This window comes from Antedon mediterranea, chromosome 1 (assembly GCF_964355755.1).
Source record: "Antedon mediterranea chromosome 1, ecAntMedi1.1, whole genome shotgun sequence".
Classification (NCBI taxonomy): Eukaryota; Metazoa; Echinodermata; class Crinoidea; order Comatulida; family Antedonidae; genus Antedon; species Antedon mediterranea.
In genome coordinates, this window is record NC_092670.1 from 22,538,310 (window position 1) to 22,565,599 (window position 27,290).

Here is a 27,290-nt window from a genome sequence, read left to right on the forward strand (position 1 = left end):
ATGGGGAATGCTACATCAGGTAATCTGCCTGATATTTATCTAAGCTACAGTGCTGATGGAGAGTCGTGGAACTATACTCAGGTAGGTAGAGTATTCTGTTTTTTTTTTAATTTTCAGAGTTACTATTTGCAGTAAAATTATGTAGTCCACCTACAATTGTTTCGTCCATCAGATATCAGAATAAGCAGCATGTATGCCTAAAGCTCAAATAGGTTTAGGCCTTTATCCCACCTAATTCAACTGAATTCCAGCACGGAGCGGCATACATCCCAGCCATGTATCCATCGCAAAAACCATTTGTAGACAGGAGAACAACCGTAAAGATTTTTTAATATTGCACCACTTAAAATTGATAAGCCAACTTTTTGAACATGATGAAATAAAAATGAAAAATAAAAATTTTCCATAATCCAAGATTCTGCCAAAATGAATTATAAAACTAAACTTTAGCCAATCTTTATAATGTTCAGTTTTGGGAAAAGTAACTATACTTAATAAATATTTTTTACTTAAGACCCTTTCTGGAGGAAATCAAAATGGTCGTCTACAAAAAAGAATAATATTTGAGGATGATATACTTACAAGGTATATTCGTCTGCATATCATTAATCTGGATAATCTTTGTGTTCGTTTTGATCTTTTGGGCTGTAAAGGTTAGTACTGTATCTTTATCATTGTCATATTAAACAGTTTGTGATGTATGGTATGAATTTTCTGGATTCAGAACCGTGACAGAGATTAGAATTAACCACAGCCGCCAATTCCAATACAATTTAATTTTTTATATATATACTAATATACAACTAAAGGTCAAAAGCAATAATGGTAATCGGAAACCATGTACACATTTTGTGTAAATGTTCATAATAAATAACATAGTTGAAAATGTTCATCTGGTTTGTAGATATAAGTTATTTTGGAAATATTCTTTTTTTCAAACCAACAATTAGTAAACTAACCTTCTTGACACTAGAGGTCAATCTGTTTGATGATAGATCGTCATTATTTCTAAAGAAACTGTCCGATCAGGACAGCGAAACTGTCAAGAAGGTTAGTTTACTAATTGTTGGTTGAAAAAAAAGAGTATTTCATAAATAACATAGATTCTATATTTTGGTTTTTTGCTTACCATTTACCAATTACCACCAGTTTACTGCTCGCCTGTGTAAATTGGCCTTTAGTAACTTATATGGGCTAGTCCAAATAAGAAATTGGACACATGGAAAGAATGTTTGAGAACATTGTATGTACATACATTTGTATTCACATTTAACAAAGACAAACTATTTTTAATTATAAGACTTTCCAATTATACCACACTTGAATGTACTGTATCGACCTGCCATCTGGTTAATTTTATATTAATCATTTGTTGTTTAATTTTTTTAACAGTTGTATATGATGTGAATTTCTTTTATTTTACAATAAGACTCTCGATTGTGCCATGGAGTGCTAGGCCTAGAAAGTGGTATTGTTACAGATGACCAGATAACAGCATCTTCAATTAGAAGAACCAATGTTGCATATTGGCCACATTGTGCTCGTCTGAATGATCCAACATGTAGTTGGTGGCCATATACAGTCGTTAATGAATGGATAATGGTCATGTTTGATAGAAAGATGATATTGACAGGTTTAATTACCCAAGGTTCTCCGCTTAGTACACCTGCATGGGTAACCCAATTTCATGTGGCGTTTAGTATTGACTTGCTCACATGGACATATTTAAAAGACAAAGAGACTGTTAAGGTACATTTTTGTTTTATGAATTAAAAAGGTTTATGTGTATAAACATTCTCTCACCCAAACTGTGCTAATGCTGGATTAGATTTGCAAGATTTTTTTATGCCAGAAAATGCACAGATTTTAACTTTTATTTGATATTATTAGATGATCATCTGTGATAATTTATATGCAGGTGTTATGCAACAAAACTGAGCATAACATTTACATTTTTTAAATACTGTTTTTTTATGTAGTACTTGGATTAAAAGAAACAATATTCATTTGAATGTATCATTCCTACAAAATATTTCGTTTAGTGTCTTGTTCTGTCAAAAGCATTTTTTTATCAACTCAAGTTCTTTTGTATCATGAGAATAGTAATAATAATTATTTTTTTTGCAGTTATTTAAAGGAAATACGGATCAACATTCATATAAAAAGAATGTGTTTGATTACCCCATCATTGTACACTCTGCACGAATTTATCCTGTTGCTACTGATAATTTTCTGAGAATTAGGATGGAATGGTTAGGGTGTTATGGTATGCTTGAATTAAATACATTTTATACTGAATATTTGTAAAAGATTTGTTAAAGATGAGCAAATCTGTGAAAATGAAAAAAGGTTGCCCCTACCTGACCTAAACCATTAGACTACTGGGGCTTTCATGGTATTGTTGAAATGTGATTGATTAGCTACTTTTTAACACCTTCACCGTGGTATGACGGTGGATATAGCACTCAATTCTAAGCAAGCACAACAGATAAATTTTGTAGGTTCGACATCGGTGTTCATTCCAACAACTATAATCAAGGTGATTTAAATAAAAACCTTAATCTACTCTCCTTTAGTGATCTCCATTTATTCCAATAAAAAAATCTAAAGCTAAAGCCTCAAGTTCACACACTTTTAATCATTACATAGAAAATACAGTATGTGAACAATATGACCTTTCTGCCACTCTTCTCAGCATTTTATTTTTTTTAAATTCCAGCACCACCAGTTTGTCAAGATGAAATACGAATTTTCACAAATGATGAATTAAAGATTCCATGGCGAATTGATTCAATCAATCCGGAACTGATTGTTGACCTCGGTCAAATATATACTATCACTGGTATACTGATTAAAGGAACTGATGTTGGCTGGTCATTCGAGTTAGGGCACAGCTTCAATGAACATAACTGGAACTATTTCAGTGATAGAACTGGAAATATACAGGCAAGTGCACATGACGTGATCACTTCAGAATAAGTTAATGTTTCTACTTGATCAAATCAATCTCTTTATTTACCTAAAAAACAATACAAATAGCAAAAAAGGAGTAAAACAAATTAAAAGAAGATAAAAATGACCTCCAGGGCTTGTAATAGGAGACCCACTAAAAAGTGATTTGACCAATGACAAGCGATGAATTATTCGAACAGTGGCTTGTGATCGGTCATCTCGCTTGCGTTGCACGTACGCCCCTTTCTTAACAGTCCTCTTGGAAGACTGCTGATTGGTGGGTAGATTAGATGTCAGTCAGGCTTCAACCTCCAAGGATTACAGTACAGTATGTATATGTGTTCTCCACCTACAAATTGTAAAAAATATATACTAGTGATTTTTTTCTGTTTCTGCCCATTAGAAATTCAAAATTGCTGGGCCTGAGGTTGAAATGTTTTCAACTACTTTTGATACAAGATTTATTCGGTTTGAAATATTGTCAACATCAACTTGGCTAGATGATTTGGAATTTGTATTGTATGGTTGCAATGGTAGGTCACTGGCTTTAATTGGTAAATTACAATATTTCGTCTACCATCCAGTATAACAAAAACGTTCCAGTACTATTTTAATCTTGTTGTTCTCGGGTTATTAATGTATAAAAATGTGTTATAAATACTACAGTACTGTGATATTTCATTTTGTTTTGTTTTCTTTAGAATCAAGTGATATATACTTAACTGGTTCCAATGCGACGAATATAAATATCATCATCACATTTTTTAACCTCATCAATAGTGTATCAGTTTCTGCTAATGTATCGTTCATTGAAGAAATTCAAAATTTTGATCTGGTAGAGTCACCACAGTATGCTGTGTATGGAAAAGACATAGTGATTGCTGGGTCAGTGTCATTCGGTTCAAATATGACATCAGTAGTGGAAATAAATGATGCGCGTGTACTGTCATATACAGAACAAGATTCTGCCAATTCACAAATTATTTCTATTATTGTTCTAATCGACTGGAATATATTTGGAAAATGGAATTTAACTGCTAATGTTATGGTGGAACTGTTAGAAAGATGGAATTTCACTGCTAATGTTATTGTTTACAATGATATAAGTTACCCTGTGACAGTATCAAGACTCTTTCTTATACAGTATGAAATTGTAGATTTAAAAAATTGGCTTTCTGATAAATATATAAAAACTTTTCAAAAAATGGATGCATTCTTTGACATGAAGGTGGGGTCGCATTTACATTGTATTGTAGAACAGGGAGATGGAATTTATTTTGTCGAGGAAATCAATTATATGAGTAGAGATGGTAATAATATATACCAAACAAAATTAAAATACACAGAACCAGGATTTTATATTTTTAGTGTTAGCTGTGTAAACAATGTCAGTTTTGGATATGTCAGCACAAACGCTACTGTTCAAAATGAAGTTTCCAAAATAAATGTAGCAAATTTTACAGAAATTGTACGTATGACATCATCTAAGAATAGTACTTTTGAGGTGATATTATTCTTTACGGGAGACATAAATTACCCACCGACAGATGCAACAGCTCAATTTACATTCATAGATGAATTAAACGATGACTATCAGTACTTTGAGGAACTTGACTATATTATATCAGTACCTGAACTGAACGTATTCTATTATTTTGAAATAGATCACTGGAGTTCATATTCTGTTAAAATAAAGATTATTAACGAAGCCAGCAAATCAAATACTAAGATTAAATTTGAAGCAGAGGACAGCATTGAAAACTTGGAATTTTTTTGCCCTGGAACAGCCAAAGTAAATGAAAAAGTAATTTTCAATTTCTCAGTATCTGCCGGTTCTCGTATTCAGTACACGATTGATTTTATGGACGGAAACGTTGATATCATTGATGGAGAAAGTAATTTCGCATTCATGCATAGTTATTCTATTAGCGGTGTATATACAGTCAAGCTAAGTGCAAGAAACCTTGTCGACGTGGTTAACAAAACTGTAGCAATAATTATTCAGCTTCCAATTGATGGATTTGATGTGTACGTACCTTCGTTAATCAAGTTGGACACGGACATAATGCAAGCAGATGTTGAAGTAATGTTGACGCATTCAAATGACTTTAACTTCCCGACAGATGCTCACTACAAAGTTGATGTTAATGAGGTTAATTTTCATTCAGGAGTGTTATATGAAAACACTTCTGATTTCTTGTTGTCGTTAAGTCTTAATCAGTCAGGAAAATATCGATTAGAATACCATATTTGGAATCTTGTATCATATGAAATTTATGTGTCAGACTTTGTGGTTATGGAAGAGATAAATGGGTTAACAGTTATTTTGGCTATGAATAAAATGAATTTATCAATGGATTTGGAGGTACCAAGTCATGACGGTAAGTTGTACCAACCACTAGATCATTCTCTTATCATGACAACGCACATCGCAACAGGAACTAACGTAACTTACACCTGGATGTATGAGCCGAATGGACAGACAAAAACTTCACAGAATTCGCAAAGTTATTACTCATTTACAATACCAAACAAATATGAAATAACTCTCAATGCATCAAATGCAGTGAGCTTTGTCGAGTGGACATCAACCGTGGTCGTTCAAGAAACCGTTGTTGAATCTAAATTAGTAGGAGTCGGAACAAACGTTAAAAATTCTACTGTGGAGTTTAAATTAGAACTTGGAAAAGTTGGTAGTGATGCGTGTTACCGTGTTGATTTTAAAGATGAAACTTCAGAAGGTAATTATATCCAATATTTAGGAGCGTGCCATACTTGTAGTGATCGTTACGGAACGTTGTCCGGATCCTGCACAGAATTAGATTCCAAGTCGCTCTGGCAAACAGTTCAAAATGGTGGATCAGTAACTCAACAGCTTGAAAATAAGTTCATGACTCCAAATGTATATCAGATTGAGTTTGTCGCATTTAACTATGCTTCTTATATAATGCAAAATTTCACACAAGTTATCACAAGACTGCCATGTTTTTTCCCGAATGTTACCGTAGCAGATCTGAACGCTTGTACTGATAATTTTTTGTGTAATTTATTGACGCAAAACCGACAATATTTAGCCTCGGTCGACATTTTCGTATTTGCTGAAGTTGTTCTGGATTGTAAATCAACCAAGTTTGCTGATTTTACTTGGGAAGTTTATAAAAAAAATGATAGGAAAGAAGAGAAGTATACTTTACCAGAAAACATTAAAACGACAAATATTGGATTGAGCGAATTGGTAATCCCGGCCAAGACGCTTTCTTATGGAACGTACAGATTTTCTTTGACAGTTACAATGCTTGGCAATGAAATAGGATTAGTTACTACGGATTCAACAACTATCGAAATAATTCCAACGTCCCTTCATATTGGGATAAACTATGGAACATTTAGGAGCATTGGCTGGAACAAGTTGATAATGTTAGATGCAAGTGAGCTGACCTATGACCCTGATATTGATGAAATGGATAAAAGTGGAATGAACTTTACATGGCTATGTCGTCGCAAGACTTATAAAATGGAAAATACAGTGATAGAGAACATAGAAATGTTTCAACAATGGGATGAAGAGTTTAAAGTATTTATTGCCGAATCATCCAGCAACAATGCATTTAACAGTTATAAAGAAGTTGATGATACTGGAGGGTGTTTTGGAAGATTTGGAGATGCCAATGGCCATGTGCCAGGAGGTACGTGTGTATGTATACATGCTTGTTAATATTTTGCAAGCTAGTATGGCTAATCAATGCCTCTTTTTAATACAATATTTTTTAATGTTATTGAATATTGTTTTAAAGCCTTGATTCTGAATAAATAAGTTCTCAAATTAACTCAACGATCTGTAGTTAAGATACTTGAACAATTGCAGACTTCCACTCCACATCACATAACGATGTTTTCTTCTTTTAAACTGTAGGAGTGTTAAATGTAAGTGGGCCTGTTGTAACCATTGATTCATACGGAATGTACTGGGATATGGAATATGAGGTTTGGTTGACAGTTTGGAAGAAGGACCGTTCAGCTACATTTAAACAAATTCTTGATGTTCATGAAGGCACACCCCCAGATGTTGAGTTGAGGTTTGCTATTGTTTCATTAGAATGTAGGCCTACACATTTAAATGTAATAAGCTGTTATTGATATATTTATCAGTATTTTTCATATGAAATGCTTGATTTAATAGATTACCAACAAATAAACATAAACAAATGATTTCACTTTTCACAGAGACAATATATATTTAAGAAAAAGACTAAAACAGTTGTATCTGATATGTCAGAATTATAGTCTTTCTTTACTATTTTTAAAATTGTTTTTAACTAATTTATTTAATTGTTTGCAGTTGCAAATTGAATTGTAAGATTAAAAAGAATCCAACAAATAGGCTATCTATTGAAGCCAAAGAGAAAGATGCAAAAAGAGGAATTATTTTGTACTACAGGTAAGATAATGTAATCACAATTTATGACAGTTTAAAGCATTATGTCTTACTGTCGCACATAGTGTAATTGGAGGTATTGGTGTTGGAAAGCCTGGACTCTCTGTCTTTACTTTCTAATCCTTGACTCATAACAAACTTAATTCCTTCACTCACACTCAAATAATCAGCAACTATCACACACTTCTCAACCAATCAACAACTATCACACACTTCTCAACCAATCAGCAACTATCACACAATTCTCAATCAATCAACAACTATCATACACTTCTTCTCTCACACTTCTCAACCAATCGGCAACTATCACACACTTCTCAACCAATCAGCACATATTACACACTTCTTCTTTCACACTTCTTAACCAAACAGAAACTATCACACACTTCTCAACCAATCAGCAACTATCACACACTTTTCAACCATCAACAACTATCACACACTTCTTTTCTCACACTTCTCAACCAATCAGCAACTATCACACACTTCTTCTTTCACACTTCTTAACCAAACAGAAACAATATAATCACACACTTCTCAACCGATCAGCAACTATCACACACTTTTCAACCATCAACAACTATCACACACTTCTTCTTTCATACTTCACAACCAATCAGCAACTATCAGATACTTCACAACCAATCAGCAACTATCAGACACTTCTCAACCAATCAGCAACTATCACACATTTCTCAACCAATCAGCAACTATAACACACGTCTTCTCTCACACTTCTCAACCAATCAGCAACTATCACACACTTCTTCTCTCATACTTCTCAACCAATCAGCAACTATCACACACTTCTCAATTAATCTGCAACTATCACACACTTCTCAACCAATTAGCAACTATCACACACTTTTTCTCTCACACTTCTCAATCAATCAGCAACTATCACACATGTCTCAATCAATCAGAAACTATCACATACTTCTCAACCAATCAGCAACTATCACACACTTCTTCTCTCACATTTTTCAACCAATCCGCAACTATCACACACTTCTCTCACATGCCTTTTGCTCCCATTTACATACTCTGTGTCAATAACTACTTTAGTTTAGAACATCTCTAATAGATCAAATGAAAAAACTCAAGTTGATGTTACAGAATGAGTATCAAGAGAAAAAACAATAAAGCAATAATAACATGCCATGTATTTCTTCATGCACCAACAAGCACCAAAATAAATTAACCAGGACAGAACGAAAATAAATAAACTTGCTAGTCATTTTGGTTATTTTCTTTTAAAGGTGGCAATTGTTTATGTTCCAAACAAGTTATCTAGAAATAGAACAAGATATTCTGATGTCTTACGCAACTACAGGCATAGACGTTGCAAATCTATCTCTCGAACCAGGAATTTTTCTTGAAAATACAAAATATCGTATTCACCTGACGGTGTCAAGAAATGCTGATTTAAAGAATGCAGGTAACTAATTTGTTTTATTATGATTTAATATATTAATTATTAAATAAATATCATATTAAAAAGTCCTGCTTTTCATAAAATTCCAAGTATGATCATCCTAATTTTATGTGAAATTGGACCTTACACATTTATTTGTATGTAGCAAAAGCAGTCTTTTAATAGAAACTAATATATTGTGTATGAAAGGAACTACCCAAGGTTTTAGAGTATACTGTTTCATGTAAAATCTTGAGTCGTTTTGAAGATAGAATTAACACTATGTATTACAGATTTCTAATAAAAGTGCTTTTGCTAAATACAAATGAATGTGTAATGCTTAAATAATTTTGTGAAGTCAAATTTGGTTTCATTGTAAATTTAGAGATATTTTAAAGGATGCAGTATCTTCAAAAGTACCACACAAAATAAATAAGTAATTCTAAGACCAAAACTGCTATAACTTAAAGGTAAAGAGAGGCTTACAATTCTTTTGTTAAACTTTTTTTCCTTTTAGGGTTAAGTAAATTGGATTTTGATACCAATGACACACCTGTAAAAGGAGAATGCCAAGTGAATCCTTTGACTGGTGTTGAATCCGTTACAGACTTCATCATAAGTTGCTCAAACTATAAAGACAATGATATTCCGCTTGTTTACCAATACTCTATTAGACAAGACAATACAACTAATTGGGCTATTATTTATAGTGGTAAGTAGAGTCTTATACCAATTTTACATCACCTTTTAAAACTTACAAAATGCCAATGTTGTATGTAAATTCTGGATTGAACTTGCCTAGATGATTGAAAAACATCTTCGTCATTAAATTCAATGGTGTACTATATGGTACCACTCTTGGTTTAGGCATCTGCTTGTAAAAATAATCTATAAAATTTAATATAGTTCCATATTAACACCTAATTTATTTTTATCTTAGGTTATGAAACGGTGTCAAATGCTGCTCAGTTTCCTGCTGGACTGGAGTCTAATAACTACAATGTGACGATCCGTGTCAGAGTTACTGACAGTTTTGGTTCTTACATTGAAGATGAATCGATCTCCGTACAAGTATGTTTAGTGAATTGTTTATTCATTATTGTTTATATTGAAATATTATTCATTACTGCACTTTGGTATAAGCCCACCATAAGATAGAAATGGAATGCAAATTGATGCAAACTCTCACATGGTGTTTATAGGCCAGCATAACATTTCAGAGTTGTGCTATACTACTCTATAAATGTACACTTGTTATTTAATACACAGGTAAAACCAAGCTTATGTAGTTACGAAATGATCTCCGACAAATATGACGAAGTTGTTGATTCTGTGGCATCACTGGCAGCAACTGGAGGGTTTGGTTCTGTCTGCAATGCAGCTATTTCAATATCGGGGTTTTTAAATCGCTGTACTAAAATGGCAGGTACAAGTGCAGAAATAATAAAGACACCACATAATTACAGTGTTATATGTACTTTATCTGGGAAATAACCAAACGAATAGATTTTTCTATAAATTTCTGTCTGTCATTTCTTTGGGTGTCCGTCTATAATTTATCTTTTATGGTGCGTTATACTGGTTTTGCTAAGCTCTGTTTGGGTTGCCATAGTAGCACATCTGAAATTACCTCTTCTTTGCTGTGCTGGAATCAGTGCCCTGCAAATTTAATCTTCATGTATCACTGTATTGGAACTAAACCACAATCCAATTTTTCTATGTTGCTATTGAACTACTACACTGTATCTCTTCATTTTTCTCAGATTTTCAAGCTTGATTTCAAACTTACTTGACCACATTTTTGCATTTGTTCGTCCTATTTTGTCTTTTTGTAGAAGAGGAATATGTAGTGAACAATACCATCATGGAGATGCAAGCGTCAATACGGGAACAGCTCCTAAATTCAATGTCCAGCTTGACTCCAGCTTACACTCTGAGTTCAATGAACCAGATGGCTTCAGCATTGGATCAACTTACCCAGTATATAGACCAAATTACCTTAGAAGCAATGGTAAAGCTCTGTCAACAATATCAAACTTTTTGTGACAAAAATTGGGATGCGCCTATATATGGACACGATGACATCATATCACTACCATATTTGGGCACTTCACACTTGTTTTGTCAAACTAGTTTGATATAGTGTAGACAGAGCCTAAGGAAACAGTTTTCCAGCCTACCTAATGTACAAATACACATATACCACTATTATCTGTACTGTCATATGCAGGGTCATATGGCATGCATAGGCAATCTGAAATACAGTGTCACATTAGTTGACTGTATTATTAAAAACACTTCATGTGGTTTTTATTACTAATATTTTATTGATTCATGTTCATTTTTGCAGCAATTTCTGGAATATTTAGTTAGTACTTTTGTTGAAACTTTGAGGTTTGTTGTGGGCGTGTCAGCTGAAGAGTTGGAAGAATCTGCTAAGTTAGCTTTCTATTCCTTAGGTATGTTAAGTTAAGAGTTCACTCTTCCCTGGTTGTACGTTGTTCAGTCAAGTGTATAATTAAGGGTGTAAAGGGTGGCTAGAAAAAACGATATTAATATAAAATTTCTAAACTGAATTTAAATTTATAAAAGTAATACATTTTGTTTTCCTATGTTTGTGCAGGACGATTACAAAACAGTAAAAATGTAAGTGTCTTCATTTAATGTTTTTGTAATGTATATTTACTTTATAACAGAGATCAACATATGAAATAAAATGCTTAATAATATTTAAGTTAAAGCTCCTGCCTTTTAAAGCTCTGACTAGACTATCAAACTAGTTTGACAAAAAAAGTGTGATGGTAATATGGTAATAGTATGACATCATTTTTCCATATATGGGCACACCACATTTTTTTTTGTCACATAAAGTTTGATAGTGTAGACAGAGCTTTACAATAGCTATCCAAGTTTCTATTTTTATTTCGTTGTATTAGTCAAATGACACTGGGTCAAAGGTTATTCAATACATGACAGACAGTGTCACAAAGCTGATGGTCACAGGGCAGAATGATGTCAAGATCTCATCTCAGACTGTGGCAGTTACAGTTTCAAAAGTCTTCACTTTGGCTATATTAAATGGTATTTCTATTTTGTATAATTTTTAGAATTATATGTTTTTTGTAATGAACATGAGTTTTCTTACTAATTAAATTATCTATTGTATGTAGTATTAGACCAGAAAAATAATATTATTTATATGAAGTACATCCAAATGATAGACCTCTATTACTTTTTATTCTACATATATGTCCATATTTCTTCTACAGTGGGTTGGTCACCAGCTCGAACACTACTCCTCTAAACTGAAGTACATGAAAATAACATTTAAAGAAGTTGTTAAGGACACTTAACTTTCATACAGAGAGACCCGGGTTCAACTCCCGACAACTCCCAGTCTACTCAGCTGTAAATTAGTACCTGGGTGAAAATACTAGGGAGGATAAGGCAACATGGAAATGAACTGGCCACCCTACCACATAATGCTAGGCTTAAGTAAAATTAGCTCCTAATAGCTGATTACCCTATGTTCAGAATTTAATATGGGACCTTTATAGGTTTGTAACAACAGTAATTTTGTGTCTTTATAATGGAATTGATAATAATGTTATATTATTATACAGGGACAGAACCATTCTCAGATCAGAATAACAAACCAATTATGAAGATTCCAGATGTTCAAGATTTGTTTGGTATAAGTAATGACTCATCAACGGAATTACAAGTACAGGTATTTGAATGTAAAGGCTAGGTCTACTAGCAAACTTGACCAATTTTTTGTTTAACTCTAGAGTTTGCTTGATATTGTAGCAAACATTAGTCGGAGATTGCTCAAGTTTGCAAACAAAAATGTGCCACTGTAGACTATGTTTTACTGTTAATTATTTTGACTCTATCACAATTGCCCTTATACAAAATAGAATATAATACTAAACTAACTTTTACTTAGGTTATTGCAAGAACTAACAACCCATACCCGCTAGACAACTCAAGTGTTGAACTTGGGTCAATGATAAGTCTAGACATGAAGAACGACACAGGTCAAACCGTCATTCCAGCTCATCCTGATGTGCCTATAGAGTTTATGATCCAGTTACATTTAGATAACTCAAGCCAGAACGCAAGCAGTCTCATGGAAGATGTTTACAGCTATGAGGAGTCTGAAAATGGCCTGTTATCTTGCAAAAATCTAGATGGTATATATAGATATATTTAATTTGATTCAAATTGTTGACAGTGTCGATCTAAGTGGCTGAGGCATGGACTAGCTGCTGCAAACCATAGCTATAAAATTGGCATAGATTAAGATTAAGATTACTATAGTTTTGGTGGTCATACAAGTCCTCTTAGAAGGTCTGAAGATCCAGTGTACACATTTGGCTTAAGGAACCCAGTATACCTGCATCTAAAAAGTAGCGGATTACCCTGCTACTGGCCCATATGTCTGCATCTATCGCTGTGGATAGGTAAAACTGGATCCTAAATGCAAAGAAAGATTAAAGTTGTTGCGTTTTTAGAAAGGCGATTATTGTATCCATTATCCATTTTTTGAATTCAATAAAAACAATTTTTTTTTCAGATATACAGAAGTATTCAGCTGTGGTTGTGGAGGTAACAGCACACAGCAATGATGACATGCTACCTAACATAACTTACCAATATGACATTGAGGTGTTCTTGAAGGTCAATGGTACTGCTTCTGAAGGCAAGATTGTTTTCACTTCTTTTTGATTAATTATGCAATATACTGTAGTGCTAGGGTAATTTTCATTGAATGCGTATCACTTCACTAAACTATTTTTTTCTTTGTAATTTGGAGATTATTTGAAGATTCTATAACCAAAATTGGGAAAAAAATGTGTGATATTATTTTGTTTAGACCAGAGCACTCACTGGCAAAACTCATGAACAATCTAATGCAACTAACTAGCAGTGGGGTCCCTTAGGAGTGCTAAAGTCTTTGTCCCCTGCAATACACCACTGTGTAATATTCTTTTGTTTTGATTTTTAGATGATTATGATCTAAGCTGTACGTTATCGCAGCTTTTAACAACACATAACAAGACTGCGAATGAATTTTATCCTAATATACCGTGGAACAAGACATTGCTATCAACTGTAGAAGGCGAGACCTTATGTTTATTTTCAAATAACATGCTTTCAAAGTGAGTATAACACATACCGCACTCACTGCGGGATGTCATACCACATTGTTAGGTTGAGATAGGGTGAAGGTCACACATATTGCACTCAGTGTGGGACGCCATACCACATTGTTAGGTTGAGATAGGGTGAATGTCACACATATCGCACTCACTGTGGGACGTCATACCACATTGTTAGGTTGAGATAGAGTGAATGTCACACATATCGCACTCACTGTGGGATGTCATACCACATTGTTAGGTTGAGATAGGGTGAATGACACACATATCGCACTCACTGTGGGCCGTCATACCACATTGTTAGGTTGAGATAGGGTGAATGACACACATATCGCACTCACTGTGGGACGTCATACCACATTGTTAGGTTGAGATAGGGTGAATGACACACATATCGCACTCACTGTGGGATGTCATACCACATTGTTAGGTTTAGATAGGGTGAATGTCACACATATCGCACTCACTGTGGGATGTCATACCACATTGTTAGGTTGAGATAGGGTGAATGACACACATATCGCACTCACTGTGGGCCGTCATACCACATTGTTAGGTTGAGATAGGGTGAATGACATACATATCGCACTCACTGTGGGATGTCATACCGCATTGTTAGGTGGAAATAGGGTGAATGTCACACATATCGCACTCACTGTGGGATGTCATACCACATTGTTAGGTTGAGATAGGGTGAATGTCACACATATCGCACTCACTGTGGGATGTCATACCACATTGTTAGGTTGAGATAGGGTGAATGTCACACATATCGCACTCACTGTGGGACGTCATACCACATTGTTAGGTTGAGATAGGGTGAATGTCACACATATCGCACTCACTGTGGGATGTCATACCACATTGTTAGGTTGAGATAGGGTGAATGTCACACATATCGCACTCACTGTGGGACGTCATACCACATTGTTAGGTTGAGATAGGGTGAATGTCACACATATCGCACTCACTGTGGGACGTCATACCACATTGTTAGGTTGAGATAGGGTGAATGTCACACATATTGCACTCACTGTGGGATGTCATACCACATTGTTAGGTTGAGATAGGGTGAATGTCACACATATCGCACTCACTGTGGGACGTCATACCACATTGTTAGGTTGAGATAGGGTGAATGTCACACATATCGCACTCACTGTGAGACGTCATACCACATTGTTAGGTTGAGATAGGGTGAATGTCACACATATCGCACTCACTGTGGGACGTCATACCACATTGTTAGGTTGAGATAGGATGAATGTAAAGCACTCACAGTGGGACGAGACACATACTATGGAATATCATACTACAGCTTGTTTATTGACATATACTTCTACAGATACATATACTCGACAGGGAGTGTATCAGTTTGTGTGAGAAATAATGCTCAAATGATGAGTTACTCGGCCTCTGAAGAACCATCAGTATTGAGGTTTCTTATGGGATTGTATACATCAGCATGCTATTACAGAACTGGAGATACTTGGAATCAAGAAGGATGTGAAGTAAGTATTCAATTTTTGAATTTTGAAGCCAATGAAGTGGTTTTTGTTATTCATCCCATAACATCTCCACAAACTTTTTTAATTACCTTAAATATTTCATATGCATCCAACAGTGAGAAACTTGCCAATTACATGATGGATAAATTATTTAATAATATATCGTGCTTATAAACTAAGTCTCATTTGAGGCTTAGGGAGTGGAGTTGAAAGAGTTGTGAGTTACAACCCTGGCACTAGATTAGTTCAGCACTAAAACCCCGGACCTTGAGATTGGAAGGAAAGCATGTTAACCACTTATTTATGACTATTATACATACATGTGTACCATTGCATCCATAGGATAAGATTCATTTTAGTTTTATGTGATCATAGGTTGGAAATAAAACAACAGTTGATCAAACACAGTGCTTCTGTCTGCTTATTCCCCCGGAAACATCATATGAAGAGACTACACCAATGCGTAGACGACGATCCACAGAGGGCATTGAAGACTTGCAGAGTGATGTAGCAACCTTCAGTGGAGGACTGGCTGTGTCTTTTAACAAAATTGAATTGACAGTAGGCCTAAACCAACTGGCAGAGAACCCTACAGTGTTTGCATTTATGCTCAGCTGTATCTGCTTTTATTTTGTGGTGATATTCTGGGCTAGAAAAGAAGATAAAAGAGATATGATTAAAGTAAGATACTCATGTGTAACAATTGAGAATGAAATATATGGCCTACTGATCTAGACCTATTGTAACAAAACAACTTATTCGTCTGCAGGGATTTTGTTTAGTAATGTAAATTTGTTGACAGTAAGGTCAGCATGATAACTCTACAATTTCAATGAAAGTACACCATGTTCACTTTATTGAGTAGCTAGCTAATCTACATTTTCCATTTATATACTACTTATCGAAGATTAGTTTATTAGAATGTGCGTTATTCTGTACAATTGTATGAATTATTATTTTCCATTACAGGCCGGTGTTTGTCCAATGATTGACAACAATCCTTGTGATTACTACAACTACGAAGTTACTTTTTTCACCGGTGTACGAATGGGGTCAGGTACAACAGCAAATGTGTTTTTTATTTTGAACGGTGAACAAGGTCAAACAGAGATTCGAGCTGTCAAAGATAAAAAGCGTTTGATACTCCAACGAAGCAGCATAGATTCCTTTGTAATGGCAGTGCCTCGTAGTCTTGGAACTCTGGTACATCTTCGAATATGGCATGATAATTCCGGGAACGCTAAGTGGTTTTTGAGCCGCGTACTTATTAAAGATTTGCAGACGAATCGGAGTTATTACTTTATGATTGATAGATGGTTCTCGTTAGAACACGATGACATGCAAGTGAGTTATTACCATACGGTGTTACAACATAAGTACATGAAATCATAAATTTATTATTTATAATCAAATTTATTTTTATGTCTATTTTAGATTGAACGAGTTATCCCAACAGCTGGTATAAGCGAAATCACCAGTTTTGGCCATTTATTCTATAGTAAAACTCGACGAAATTTAAGCGACGCTCATCTCTGGTTGTCTGTCTTCTTTCGCCCGGCAAGGAGCACATTCACTCGGTGTCAAAGAGCAACTTGCTGTCTTTCTCTTTTATTCTGCACGATGATGGCAAACATTCTTATGTACCAAACTGATGAAGATCCTGATGCAGCACAGTCAGGAACGTTTGCAATCGGATCTTTTAAAATATCTGTCATGGAGATTACAATCGGAGTCATTAGTAGCCTTATGGTATTTCCTGTCAACATTGCTATTGTGCAGTTATTCCGGTTATCACGTCCAATTTCATTCAATCGCAAATGTCATAGGCATAAAAAAATGAAGAGCATGTACGTTGAGAACAATAAAACCAAGGTAGAGCAAGAAATATCGCCTGAAAAAGCACCTGACAATGGCATGAGTGGTCAAGATCCGAAGCTTACAAGTGTCGTGATTACCATAAATGAAGGCAAAAAGACCAATAAGTCAAAGAAGAGAAAACCATTGCCTTGGTGGTGTTTGTATGTTGGTTGGGTTTTATCTTTCATTACTATTGGGATTGCAATGTGGTTGACAATTGGAGTGGCAGCAAACTTTGGAGCTGAGAAAGCAGAGCAGTGGCTGATGTCAATATGTGTATCACTTACTCAAGATATTCTGGTTTCACAGCCAATTAAGGTAAATTGATTTAGGAGTTATAAGAATTCTCCTGTCTAGTAGCAGTAAAGGAGGAGGCTTCATCCCTCAAAACTATGACAGAACCCTATTCAGGAGACACATCTATTATCCTTGAAATGATTGAGGGGAATGACAGTAGAGTCCTACTTTAGGACACCCTATTCAGGACACTTTTCTGTTGATTTTTTAACACCTATTAAGGGACATCCTATTCAGGATACACCTCTATTCTAAAGTGTTCTCTGAAACAAAAAAAGGGGAATTGCAGCAGAGCCCAGCTTCTAAAAGAATTTGTTGTGTCTAGGGTGGTTGCAATATAGAGGTTCTACTGTAAGTAACACACAACCCAGCTCTTCACTGCAGCTTCTGATCAATAGACAGGTGGACCAATTTTAATGTGGTAAATTATTATTATTTTTTTTTTTTTTTAAACTAGTTTTACCTTTTATACATAATGTATTTATATATTTTTATCAAATTTTGTAAAATACTACTTTTCAGCCTTTTGGCTGCCGTTGTATTTTGATGTCTTTTTATGAATAAATATACCTAAATGAATAGATTACTACTTGAACTTTTTATTCTAGTAATTATTTGTCTTTTCATAAAATTCAGGTAATATTTCTGGCGACTTTCTATTCACTTGTGATCAAAAGTCCAGATAAAGATGAAGATGGCCCATCACCAGAGCTAAAGACAGATGAGGAATGGCTGCATGAACAGAAGCAGGACGGCAAAGGAGACAAGAAAGTTATAAATGACAGTGATGAAGCATTAAATAATGCATTACCGCCTGACTCTGATGAGATTGAAGAGTTGAAAAAAGAAAGGTAACTAAATTCATTATTTAGTTATAGTCCAGGGGACTAGAATTTGTACACTTTTATTTTGTTTGTTTTTTCATTTCAATACTTTGATTTTTTAGGATAATTTATTTTCATGTTTGTTTTACATCTTGCTCGTAAGATTTTGCTGTTAGCTGGGTCATCCTTAATAACTAATTTATATTTGTATTACAATATTTCACCATAGCTAATTGAACTTGACATAGACACTTATCCAGTTTACATTACTGTATATTACTGTGATTTTTCGTCTCAATTTACAGACAAAAAGACATTCAGATGAGTAAAATTCTGAAAGAGATTGTTACATACCTGTTATTCCTCATCATTATGATTATAATTACTTTTGGTAATATTGGGAGCGGTGTCAATGGTTTACAGAGGTCGATGACGGCCAGCTATATCAATGCGGACTACAATGGCAAAAAGCCATTTTATAAGGTATACCTTTATTAATACAATGAACATAATACACAATCATCGTATTCTTAAAAGTACAGATGAGATACATGCTGAGAGAAAAAGTAAGAAATAATATTTGCATTATATTAGGATTCTACACAAGAAATTAATTCTTGTCTTGTGAAAAAAACACAAACAAGTAAGGAGAAAATTAAAATAAACAATAAGCTGTACATCCTGCAAGGCTATGTAATAGATAGAAATAATAGCAGCATCAATTAAAATGTTTATACTAGTAATAAAAAAATAACGTCATTACTTTATTCTTAGATTTATTCCCGGGAATATTTTTGGGATTACATGGATGAGGTGTTTGTACCAACACTGTATTCCAGGGTGGGCTTTAATGGAACAAGAAATGAAATAAATGAAATCGAACAACTTGCTGCTGATAGGACATCGTCTTTATTAAGCACAGCTAGGCTACGACAGGTCAGAGTTCAAGAAGGTTTGTAATAGAATTCAATATAACAAAGTACTATAAGAATTTATATAACACCTATATAAATTCCTGTCATTTGATTGGACGAATGTGGGTCACATGGCGTGCAATAGTACGCACTATTCAACGATCGTTAAATAGTACTTTTTGAAACATTTTTGTGTACGAAAAAAAAAACGTCTCGCGGATGAAAAAAAATCTAGTACACAAATTATCCTATATGATATGGCTATGTACTGTGAAATACAACAGCGCCACCTGTCGTCTGGTCTCAGTTTCATTTGTAAACACCACCGCGAGATATGCAACAGCAGCAGATATTTGTGTACGATTTGGACATTATGTACTAATTTCATTCAAAAAGGCATTTAAATTAGCTTTAGATCGTTTTTAGGATTTTGATTAATTAATGGGGACATCCCTACAAGACGTGGAATTGTTGGAAAAACCATAATTAGCTTAGATAAGTTCCAATTGTCTGTCGAAGTTTTGCCTTTCAGCCAAGCTAGTACTAGCCTAGGCTACTAGACCTAGCCTAGGCCATGCTAGTATTTAGGCTAGGCCTAGCCTAGGCGTTTTAGCCTTGCTAGGCCTAGGATTGTTTGGTCGTTTGTTGACATAATTAACACAAAAGTAGGTGTGTTTACGAAATCCATATAAATATAACATTTAATATAACATTATTAAAAACCAAATGTTACTGTTTTTAATCAATGTGTGTGAATGAAATGTAGTAAGCTTTGGCTAGGGTAGGGCTACCTTTTATTTGATTCAAATAACTAGAATTTATTTAGATGTTATATAAAACAAATAATGAATGTTTTGTATTCGTGTAATGGTACAAATAATGGCACTTGGTGAATGATGAAAGTTTATATCAACTCGGCTTTGCCTCGTTGATATAACCTTTCATCATTCACCTCGTGCCATTATTTGTACCATTACACTCATAAACATTCATTATTTGTATAATATGCCATTTGTTGGTGGTAGGGTGATTTTCCTTTGCAATGACCTAGGAACTAGTTATGTCATTTTAATTCATGTGCTTCCTCATTTGATTCCTTGATACAACATGCATAGGTTCTGAAGTTAGTCTACACTACACTTTATGTGACAAAAAAAATTTGCTATGCCCATATATGGACACAGTTATGTCATATCTGGACACGGTGATGTCATACTACCATATTTCGACACATCACATTATATACGGCCATACTGCGTTGAAACACCGGTTCTCATCAGATCACCGAAGTTAAGCAACGTTGGGCCCGGTTGCGTTCTGGATGGGAGACCGTCCAGAAATCGGGGCGGGTGCTGTATATACTGGAGAGTAATGGTAATATCGGACTCGCATGTGATAGGCATGGGTTCGAGGTTATCTGTACCATACTAATTGCATCCTTAGGCAAGATGCTTTACTCTCATTGCCTCATCCTTCGGATGGGATGTAAAGCCGTTGGTCCCGTGTACTTAACAGTGCACGTTAAAGAACTTGGTACACTATTCAAAAAGAGTAGGGGATCGTCTCCCGGTGTGCTGACATGGTAGGCGCTGCACTGCTGGCTGCCGTGGGTCCGTGGAGGGCCTAATCCGAATTTCCTCAGTTTCCAGTTAAGCTTGAGGACAAATATATATAAAATAAAATTAAAATATAAAAATCACACTTTTTTGTCAAACTAGTTTGATAGTACTGTATAGACAGAGCTTAAGTTGTTGCAATAACAAATAAAGCATTATAGACACAGGTAAGTTGTCCCAAATCAAAGGTTTCCTATTATCATGGTCAGTTTGTTCTGTTTAAGATCCTTTAATTACAATTTTTAGATTACTGTGATGTACCAAATGAATTTGAGACACTTGGTATAACATGTAAACCAGCGTACAGCTTTGGAGCTGAAGAAGACAGACACTTTACAGAGAATTGGATTTTGCTGAATCAAACTGGTGATTGTTTAATAATAATAATATATTAATAATCATAATGTTAACCTAAAATGAAAAATATTATACTCTGTTAAAATAAATCCTAGATGCCAGTGATACTGTATGTATATTTAATAAGCACTCTATTTTAAATAATTTCCCTGCTTGAATGTCAGTTAGAATGTATCTGAACTTATGGCCCCTTGATCATCTTTCAATATAATGTGTCCTGATGTAATTTTAGCTCAATGCCAAAGGTCAATCATAGCATTTATAATGTACTTACTAATATTTTTTTGTTTCCAAACAGAAGGCAGCTGAAAAAACGAATATATTTATTATTTTATCTTTAAGGCCCTACAGTAAAAAATGATTATGAAAATCTGTGGAAATACAAAACTTGGTACGAATTGGATAACTTGCCACTTTGGGGAGTATATGGCATTTACGGAGGCGGAGGATACATTGCAGACCTTGGTGACACGGATGAAGCAGCCTGGAAAACAACCAAATACCTGCGTGAATCAAAATGGGTTGACCAGCATACACGAGCCGTCTTTATTGAATTTTCTGTGTATAATCCAGCAACAAATTTATTTGGAGTATCGAACATGGTTGTTGAATTCCCTCCAACAGGAGGTAAATACATGTTTTATATTAGTTTTAAAAGAATCTTCTTGTGAGAGACCTCTTCATTACAAGACTTTTCTTCCAAAAATCCCAGTACAGGGACATGATTACAGTAACACACCTGGAGATGGTCTCCTCTCTGTGAAAATAGTGTCCCATTTTTTGTGTTTTTGCACAATGTATGTAAACCAGACCAACAACTTTATTGCCCAAGTAAAGATACAAACAATATTGCATAGACGGATCTCGGACCCATGCTTCTAATATGCTAGTCCAACATCCCATACCATTATGCCATACCTCTAACAACATTTACATTGTGAAGTGTTGAATGATGGAGTGAAACAAAGCTGTTTTCTTTACAGGGGCTGTGACATTTTACTCGTTTCAAGGTGTATTCCTTGATCGCTACATTGGAGGTCTAGGCCTATTCATCAACTTATGCGAGGTGGTCTTCAGCTTTTTCATACTGCTGTTCCTAGTTAGAGAATACTCCAACATCAAGCAAGAAAGAAAAGCATATTTTAAGAAATTTTCCAATCTTATTGAGTTCGCCGTGTTGTTGTTGTCTATTCTAGCTTTGATAGCATATATAAATCGCTACATTTTTGGTAAACGGTTGAAGACTTTAAGAGAAGACGATATCAAACAATATTTGAATTTTCAGCATTTTGCAATTTGGGAACAGGTTAGTAAAATAAGTTAATTTGATTTATTTTGATACCATACAGAAACAAAAACGTTGTTAATGCACTAGTCACATTACATATTGCATTATCATTATTATTATAAATAAATATTTTCACATTTAACATTTTTTCAGATGTATTACTACATTCTTGGATTCATTCTATTCATCTCTACTGCTAAGTTTCTCAAATTACTGCGGTTTAATCGCCGTATGCTCTTGTTGTCCAACACTATTAGTTGTTGCTGGTTGGAACTTCTTCTTTTCCTGATGGTGTTTCTCATCATATTTGCTGCGTACGCATCGTGTGGGTACCTACTTTTCGGCTCAACATTGAAAGACTACTCGAGCTACTTAACAACGCTGGAGTCACTCTTTGCAACACTTCTTGGTAACCATAGTTTGATTATAATATGAAATTTCTGATAAGAAAATTACAAACACAACTCTTTAATCAAAGAATGCTAATATTAAGTTTTATACGTATTTACAATTTTTTACATATATTATTAATATCATGATGATATATATGGCTTTCTTTGTAACACCCAATTAGTCTGTTGTTGCTTCGATGTTATTATCATATTTTATTTGTGACAAACTAATAAAATCACTCATCAATATTTTTCTTTCACTTAACACATAATAATACTGCTAAGTACCACCTAAATCAATAGAGGATATAGCAATGTTTTATTCATATCAAATTGTTGTTAATAAAAGATCATAATAAAGCTACTCTGTAAATCCAACTTAAATCAATAGTGTATTACATAAAAGTATATTTCTACAGTACATATAATTTATGAAGTTCCAACTTCATCCCCCACCTCCCCCACCATTGCTATGAACAGTGTGCTGTTTTTTTTCAATGAAATGAATGAATCGTACCCGGGTCAGTGGTATGATTCCAGGCTATTTTAGGGTATCATGTACTTAACATTCAATACATTATTACTTCATGTTAATATACTGCCATAAATACTGGTGTTACAGTAGAACTCCTATTAACCTACCCTTGAATAGGGGTAGGCTGTAGTGTTATATTGACCTCATTCAAGAGACACCTTCCCTTGAATAGGGGTAGGCTAGGTAGTGTTATATTGACCTCATTCAAGAGACACCTTCCCTTGAATAGGGGTAGGCTGTAGTGTTATATTGACCTCATTCAAGAGACACCTTCCCTTGAATAGGGGTAGGCTGTAGTGTTATATTGACCTCATTCAAGAGACACCTTCCCTTGAATAGGGGTAGGCTGTAGTGTTATATTGACCTTATTCAAGAGACACCTTCCCTTGAATAGGGGTAGGCTGTAGTGTTATATTGACCTCATTCAAGAGACACCTTCCCTTGAATAGGGGTAGGCTGTAGTGTTATATTGACCTCATTCAAGAGACACCTTCCCTTGAATAGGGGTAGGCTGTAGTGTTATATTGACCTCATTCAAGAGACACCTTCCCTTGAATAGGGGTAGGCTAGGTAGTGTTATATTGACCTCATTCAAGAGACACCTTCCCTTGAATAGGGGTAGGCTGTAGTGTTATATTGACCTCATTCAAGAGACACCTTCCCTTGAATAGGGGTAGGCTGTAGTGTTATATTGACCTCATTCAAGAGACACCTTCCCTTGAATAGGGGTAGGCTGTAGTGTTATATTGACCTTATTCAAGAGACACCTTCCCTTGAATAGGGGTAGGCTGTAGTGTTATATTGACCTCATTCAAGAGACACCTTCCCTTGAATAGGGGTAGGCTGTAGTGTTATATTGACCTCATTCAAGAGACACCTTCCCTTGAATAGGGGTAGGCTGTAGTGTTATATTGACCTCATTCAAGAGACACCTTCCCTTGAATAGGGGTAGGCTGTAGTGTTATATTGACCTCATTCAAGAGACACCTTCCCTTGAATAGGGGTAGGCTGTAGTGTTATATTGACCTCATTCAAGAGACACCTTCCCTTGAATAGGGGTAGGCTGTAGTGTTATATTGACCTCATTCAAGAGACACCTTCCCTTGAATAGGGGTAGGCTGTAGTGTTATATTGACCTCATTCAAGAGACACCTTCCCTTGAATAGGGGTAGGCTGTAGTGTTATATTGACCTCATTCAAGAGACACCTTCCCTTGAATAGGGGTAGGCTGTAGTGTTATATTGACCTCATTCAAGAGACACCTTCCCTTGAATAGGGGTAGGCTGTAGTGTTATATTGACCTCATTCAAGAGACACCTTCCCTTGAATAGGGGTAGGCTGTAGTGTTATATTGACCTTATTCAAGAGACACCTTCCCTTAACTAGGGCTGTCTGTCTGTCAAAAGAAGGGTTCTAGTTATTGAAATAAAACTCTTGTTTTTTATAGGTAAATTTGATTTTCTGTCAATGCAAGAAGAAAATCGTGTTTTGGGAGCATTATTCTTTTTCTCTTTCATGATGACCATTGTCTTTATTTTGATGAACATGTTCTTGACGATAATAAACGAGGCTTTTTCACAAACAAGAGCTGATAATGAGAGGCTGAATAATGAATTGGAGATGTTGGATTTTATGATTAATCGTTTCAAAGTTTGGACAGGTTTTAAAGAAAAACGAGCGAGGGTACGGAGGAGGTACACTTACATTGAAGGTAGGTTTTATGAATTACTTATATTTTTTTATTAGGTTTATGAAGAGTAAGCCTTATGGTTTGAATTTATTTTCCCATTAGCAACATATCTACTTATTTTAATTACCGTATTGGGGACACCTCCGTGACCCAAAAAAATGTCCCCTTAATAGTTATTGTTGGTAGTAATAAATTAAACATACAAAGAAGGGAGTAGAACCCCTGTTGACAACTTTGTGACCCAAGAAAGTGTTCCAAAGGTCCAACTTAATTTGTTGAAAGTTTATTATAACTTTTACTTTATCGTTTTTTTTAGCTTTTTGCTTATTTTATTTTGTGCCTCCATTGAGATCCAGCCATTGTCATTTTTCAGTAATTTTCTTTACATTTATAAGAATAGAAATGATTACAATTATTATTTTCTTATTAGCCTCTTCACATTTTTTCAGTGTTATTGCATAACATTTGAGAGTCTCTCTTTAATATAATACTAGCTATTCTGTTACTAGGTGTTGAACCAATACAGTCTGACTGTGACACTATGCAGCAGAAGTTGAACGAAATGGTTGAAAAACTTAATGAGTTTATTCGACTTGAAAAATATTACGAACTTGGAATTATGAAGAGTGGAAGTCGCAAGATTTACACCTGCTAGTGGAGCATCAAATGTTGTATTTATAAACATTATGTTGGAACAATTTATAAAACACCTTAATACCAGGATTACGCCTGCAACAACAATGTTTAAAAACATAACTTAATTAACACTTATATAGCACATTTTTAAAAGTAATTTTTTAACATTACTGTTTCAAGACTTGTTACTGTTGGTGAACTATGTATTGTCTTAGTAAGGTTTTTAAATCATGTTACTTTAACATGTAACATTTTATTATAAAAATAGATAATACATAATATGGCTTATGAATGTTTAGAAGTGTTTGTCATTGATCTTGTTGTGTATACATGGTATTATTATATATCCCATTGTTGTCATAATAATTAACAAACTATATTTATTATTATTATTATTGTTTAAAAAAACTTGTATTGATTATTACTGACAAATCAATAACTACACAAGGTAGTTGCACAGTGTAGTGAATTTTATAGTTGGTTCCGAGCGTATGCTTTCTCTGGCGTATTAAATCCACGAGACCGTACACTGACTGCCAAAATGATTCTACATACAAAAAGTATACTATATTCAACTAAAACTTTTATTTCTGGTAACTCAGTATTAATACAACTTTCTACCAGTCTAGACCTTTCTTCTCTATACTCTATACGTCTTTCTACTATCATGTTATTTTCTCTTCTTTTCAATATCTATAACATTTCCCTTATATACTCAACATGCAAATAAGGGACTTCAGAGGAGGATAATAATTGTTCCCTTCAAAAGTTTCCCTCCAAAATAGTACCATATGATTGACTCATAAATTAAGCAGACCTAGTCTGAAGCATCCTTTATCTAACCATAGAAAATCAGATACATAATATTATGACACGCAGTATTATTGCATTGACCTAATATTTAAAAAGGTTTCGCTGCATTTTAAGTTATACTGCAAACAAAAAGTTTTACACTACAATAATTTATTTGTTTTGACACCAAACTCTTATATACTTCATGCATCAAACAATTTCAACTTTAAAAAGGCTTATTAGTTCTAAGTCTCTCTAAGATTGTGGAGCAACTATTCCAGAATTAACATTGTTAGTTTATATTGTTTTGTGTTTTTAAGTAATTGTTGATCATAGGTTAGGTCTACCAATGATTCGATATTCAATAAAAAAAAATTTTTATAAAAAAGATCAATATCGTAATTTTTGCAAAACATCCACGTAAATCAATAAAGTTGATGCATATAAATTGACGTATTCTCTCATTTTGAGATAATGAAAATTCAACTTATTGTTCTATAAATTCTAAAAGCACGATTCTTGAATATTTTTTATAGTATAAAACATCCTCTTTTTAATTACATACTTAAAACGAACGTAGTTTATGTCGTCGCATATTATATATTGAATTAGCATGTA

General features: G+C 34.5%; 1 protein-coding gene and 1 pseudogene across 1 annotated transcript; both read left to right on the forward strand.

Annotated features, from left to right (window-relative positions):
* On the forward strand, positions 1–27,290 carry LOC140043022 (polycystin family receptor for egg jelly-like). Its single transcript, XM_072087736.1, has 34 exons — positions 1–81; positions 515–653; positions 1,430–1,749; positions 2,128–2,266; positions 2,720–2,946; positions 3,356–3,485; positions 3,654–6,638; positions 6,866–7,028; positions 7,292–7,390; positions 8,647–8,825; positions 9,319–9,513; positions 9,742–9,872; positions 10,071–10,227; positions 10,637–10,812; positions 11,152–11,260; positions 11,425–11,447; positions 11,738–11,882; positions 12,425–12,531; positions 12,751–12,997; positions 13,381–13,506; positions 13,813–13,926; positions 15,248–15,477; positions 15,850–16,155; positions 16,444–16,818; positions 16,909–17,649; positions 18,265–18,479; positions 18,758–18,935; positions 19,227–19,404; positions 21,229–21,348; positions 21,682–21,966; positions 22,323–22,645; positions 22,781–23,036; positions 25,002–25,265; positions 25,754–27,290. Exons 1-34 carry the CDS (start codon positions 1–3, stop codon positions 25,897–25,899), a joined length of 9,609 nt encoding a protein of 3,202 aa, XP_071943837.1. The 3' UTR covers positions 25,900–27,290.
* LOC140063727 (5S ribosomal RNA) lies at positions 20,607–20,727 on the forward strand (annotated as a pseudogene).

What these genes read in the sequence shown, in the direction of transcription:
- LOC140043022 (XM_072087736.1), top strand. Translation starts at nt 1, where the DNA reads ATGGGGAATGCTACATCAGGTAATCTGCCTGATATTTATCTAAGCTAC. An exon ending in ACAGGTCAGAGTTCAAGAAG is followed by an intron (nt 19,405 to 21,228) that starts GTTTGTAATAGA and finishes TACAATTTTTAG; the next exon opens with ATTACTGTGATGTACCAAAT. An exon ending in TGAATTCCCTCCAACAGGAG is followed by an intron (nt 21,967 to 22,322) that starts GTAAATACATGT and finishes TTTTCTTTACAG; the next exon opens with GGGCTGTGACATTTTACTCG.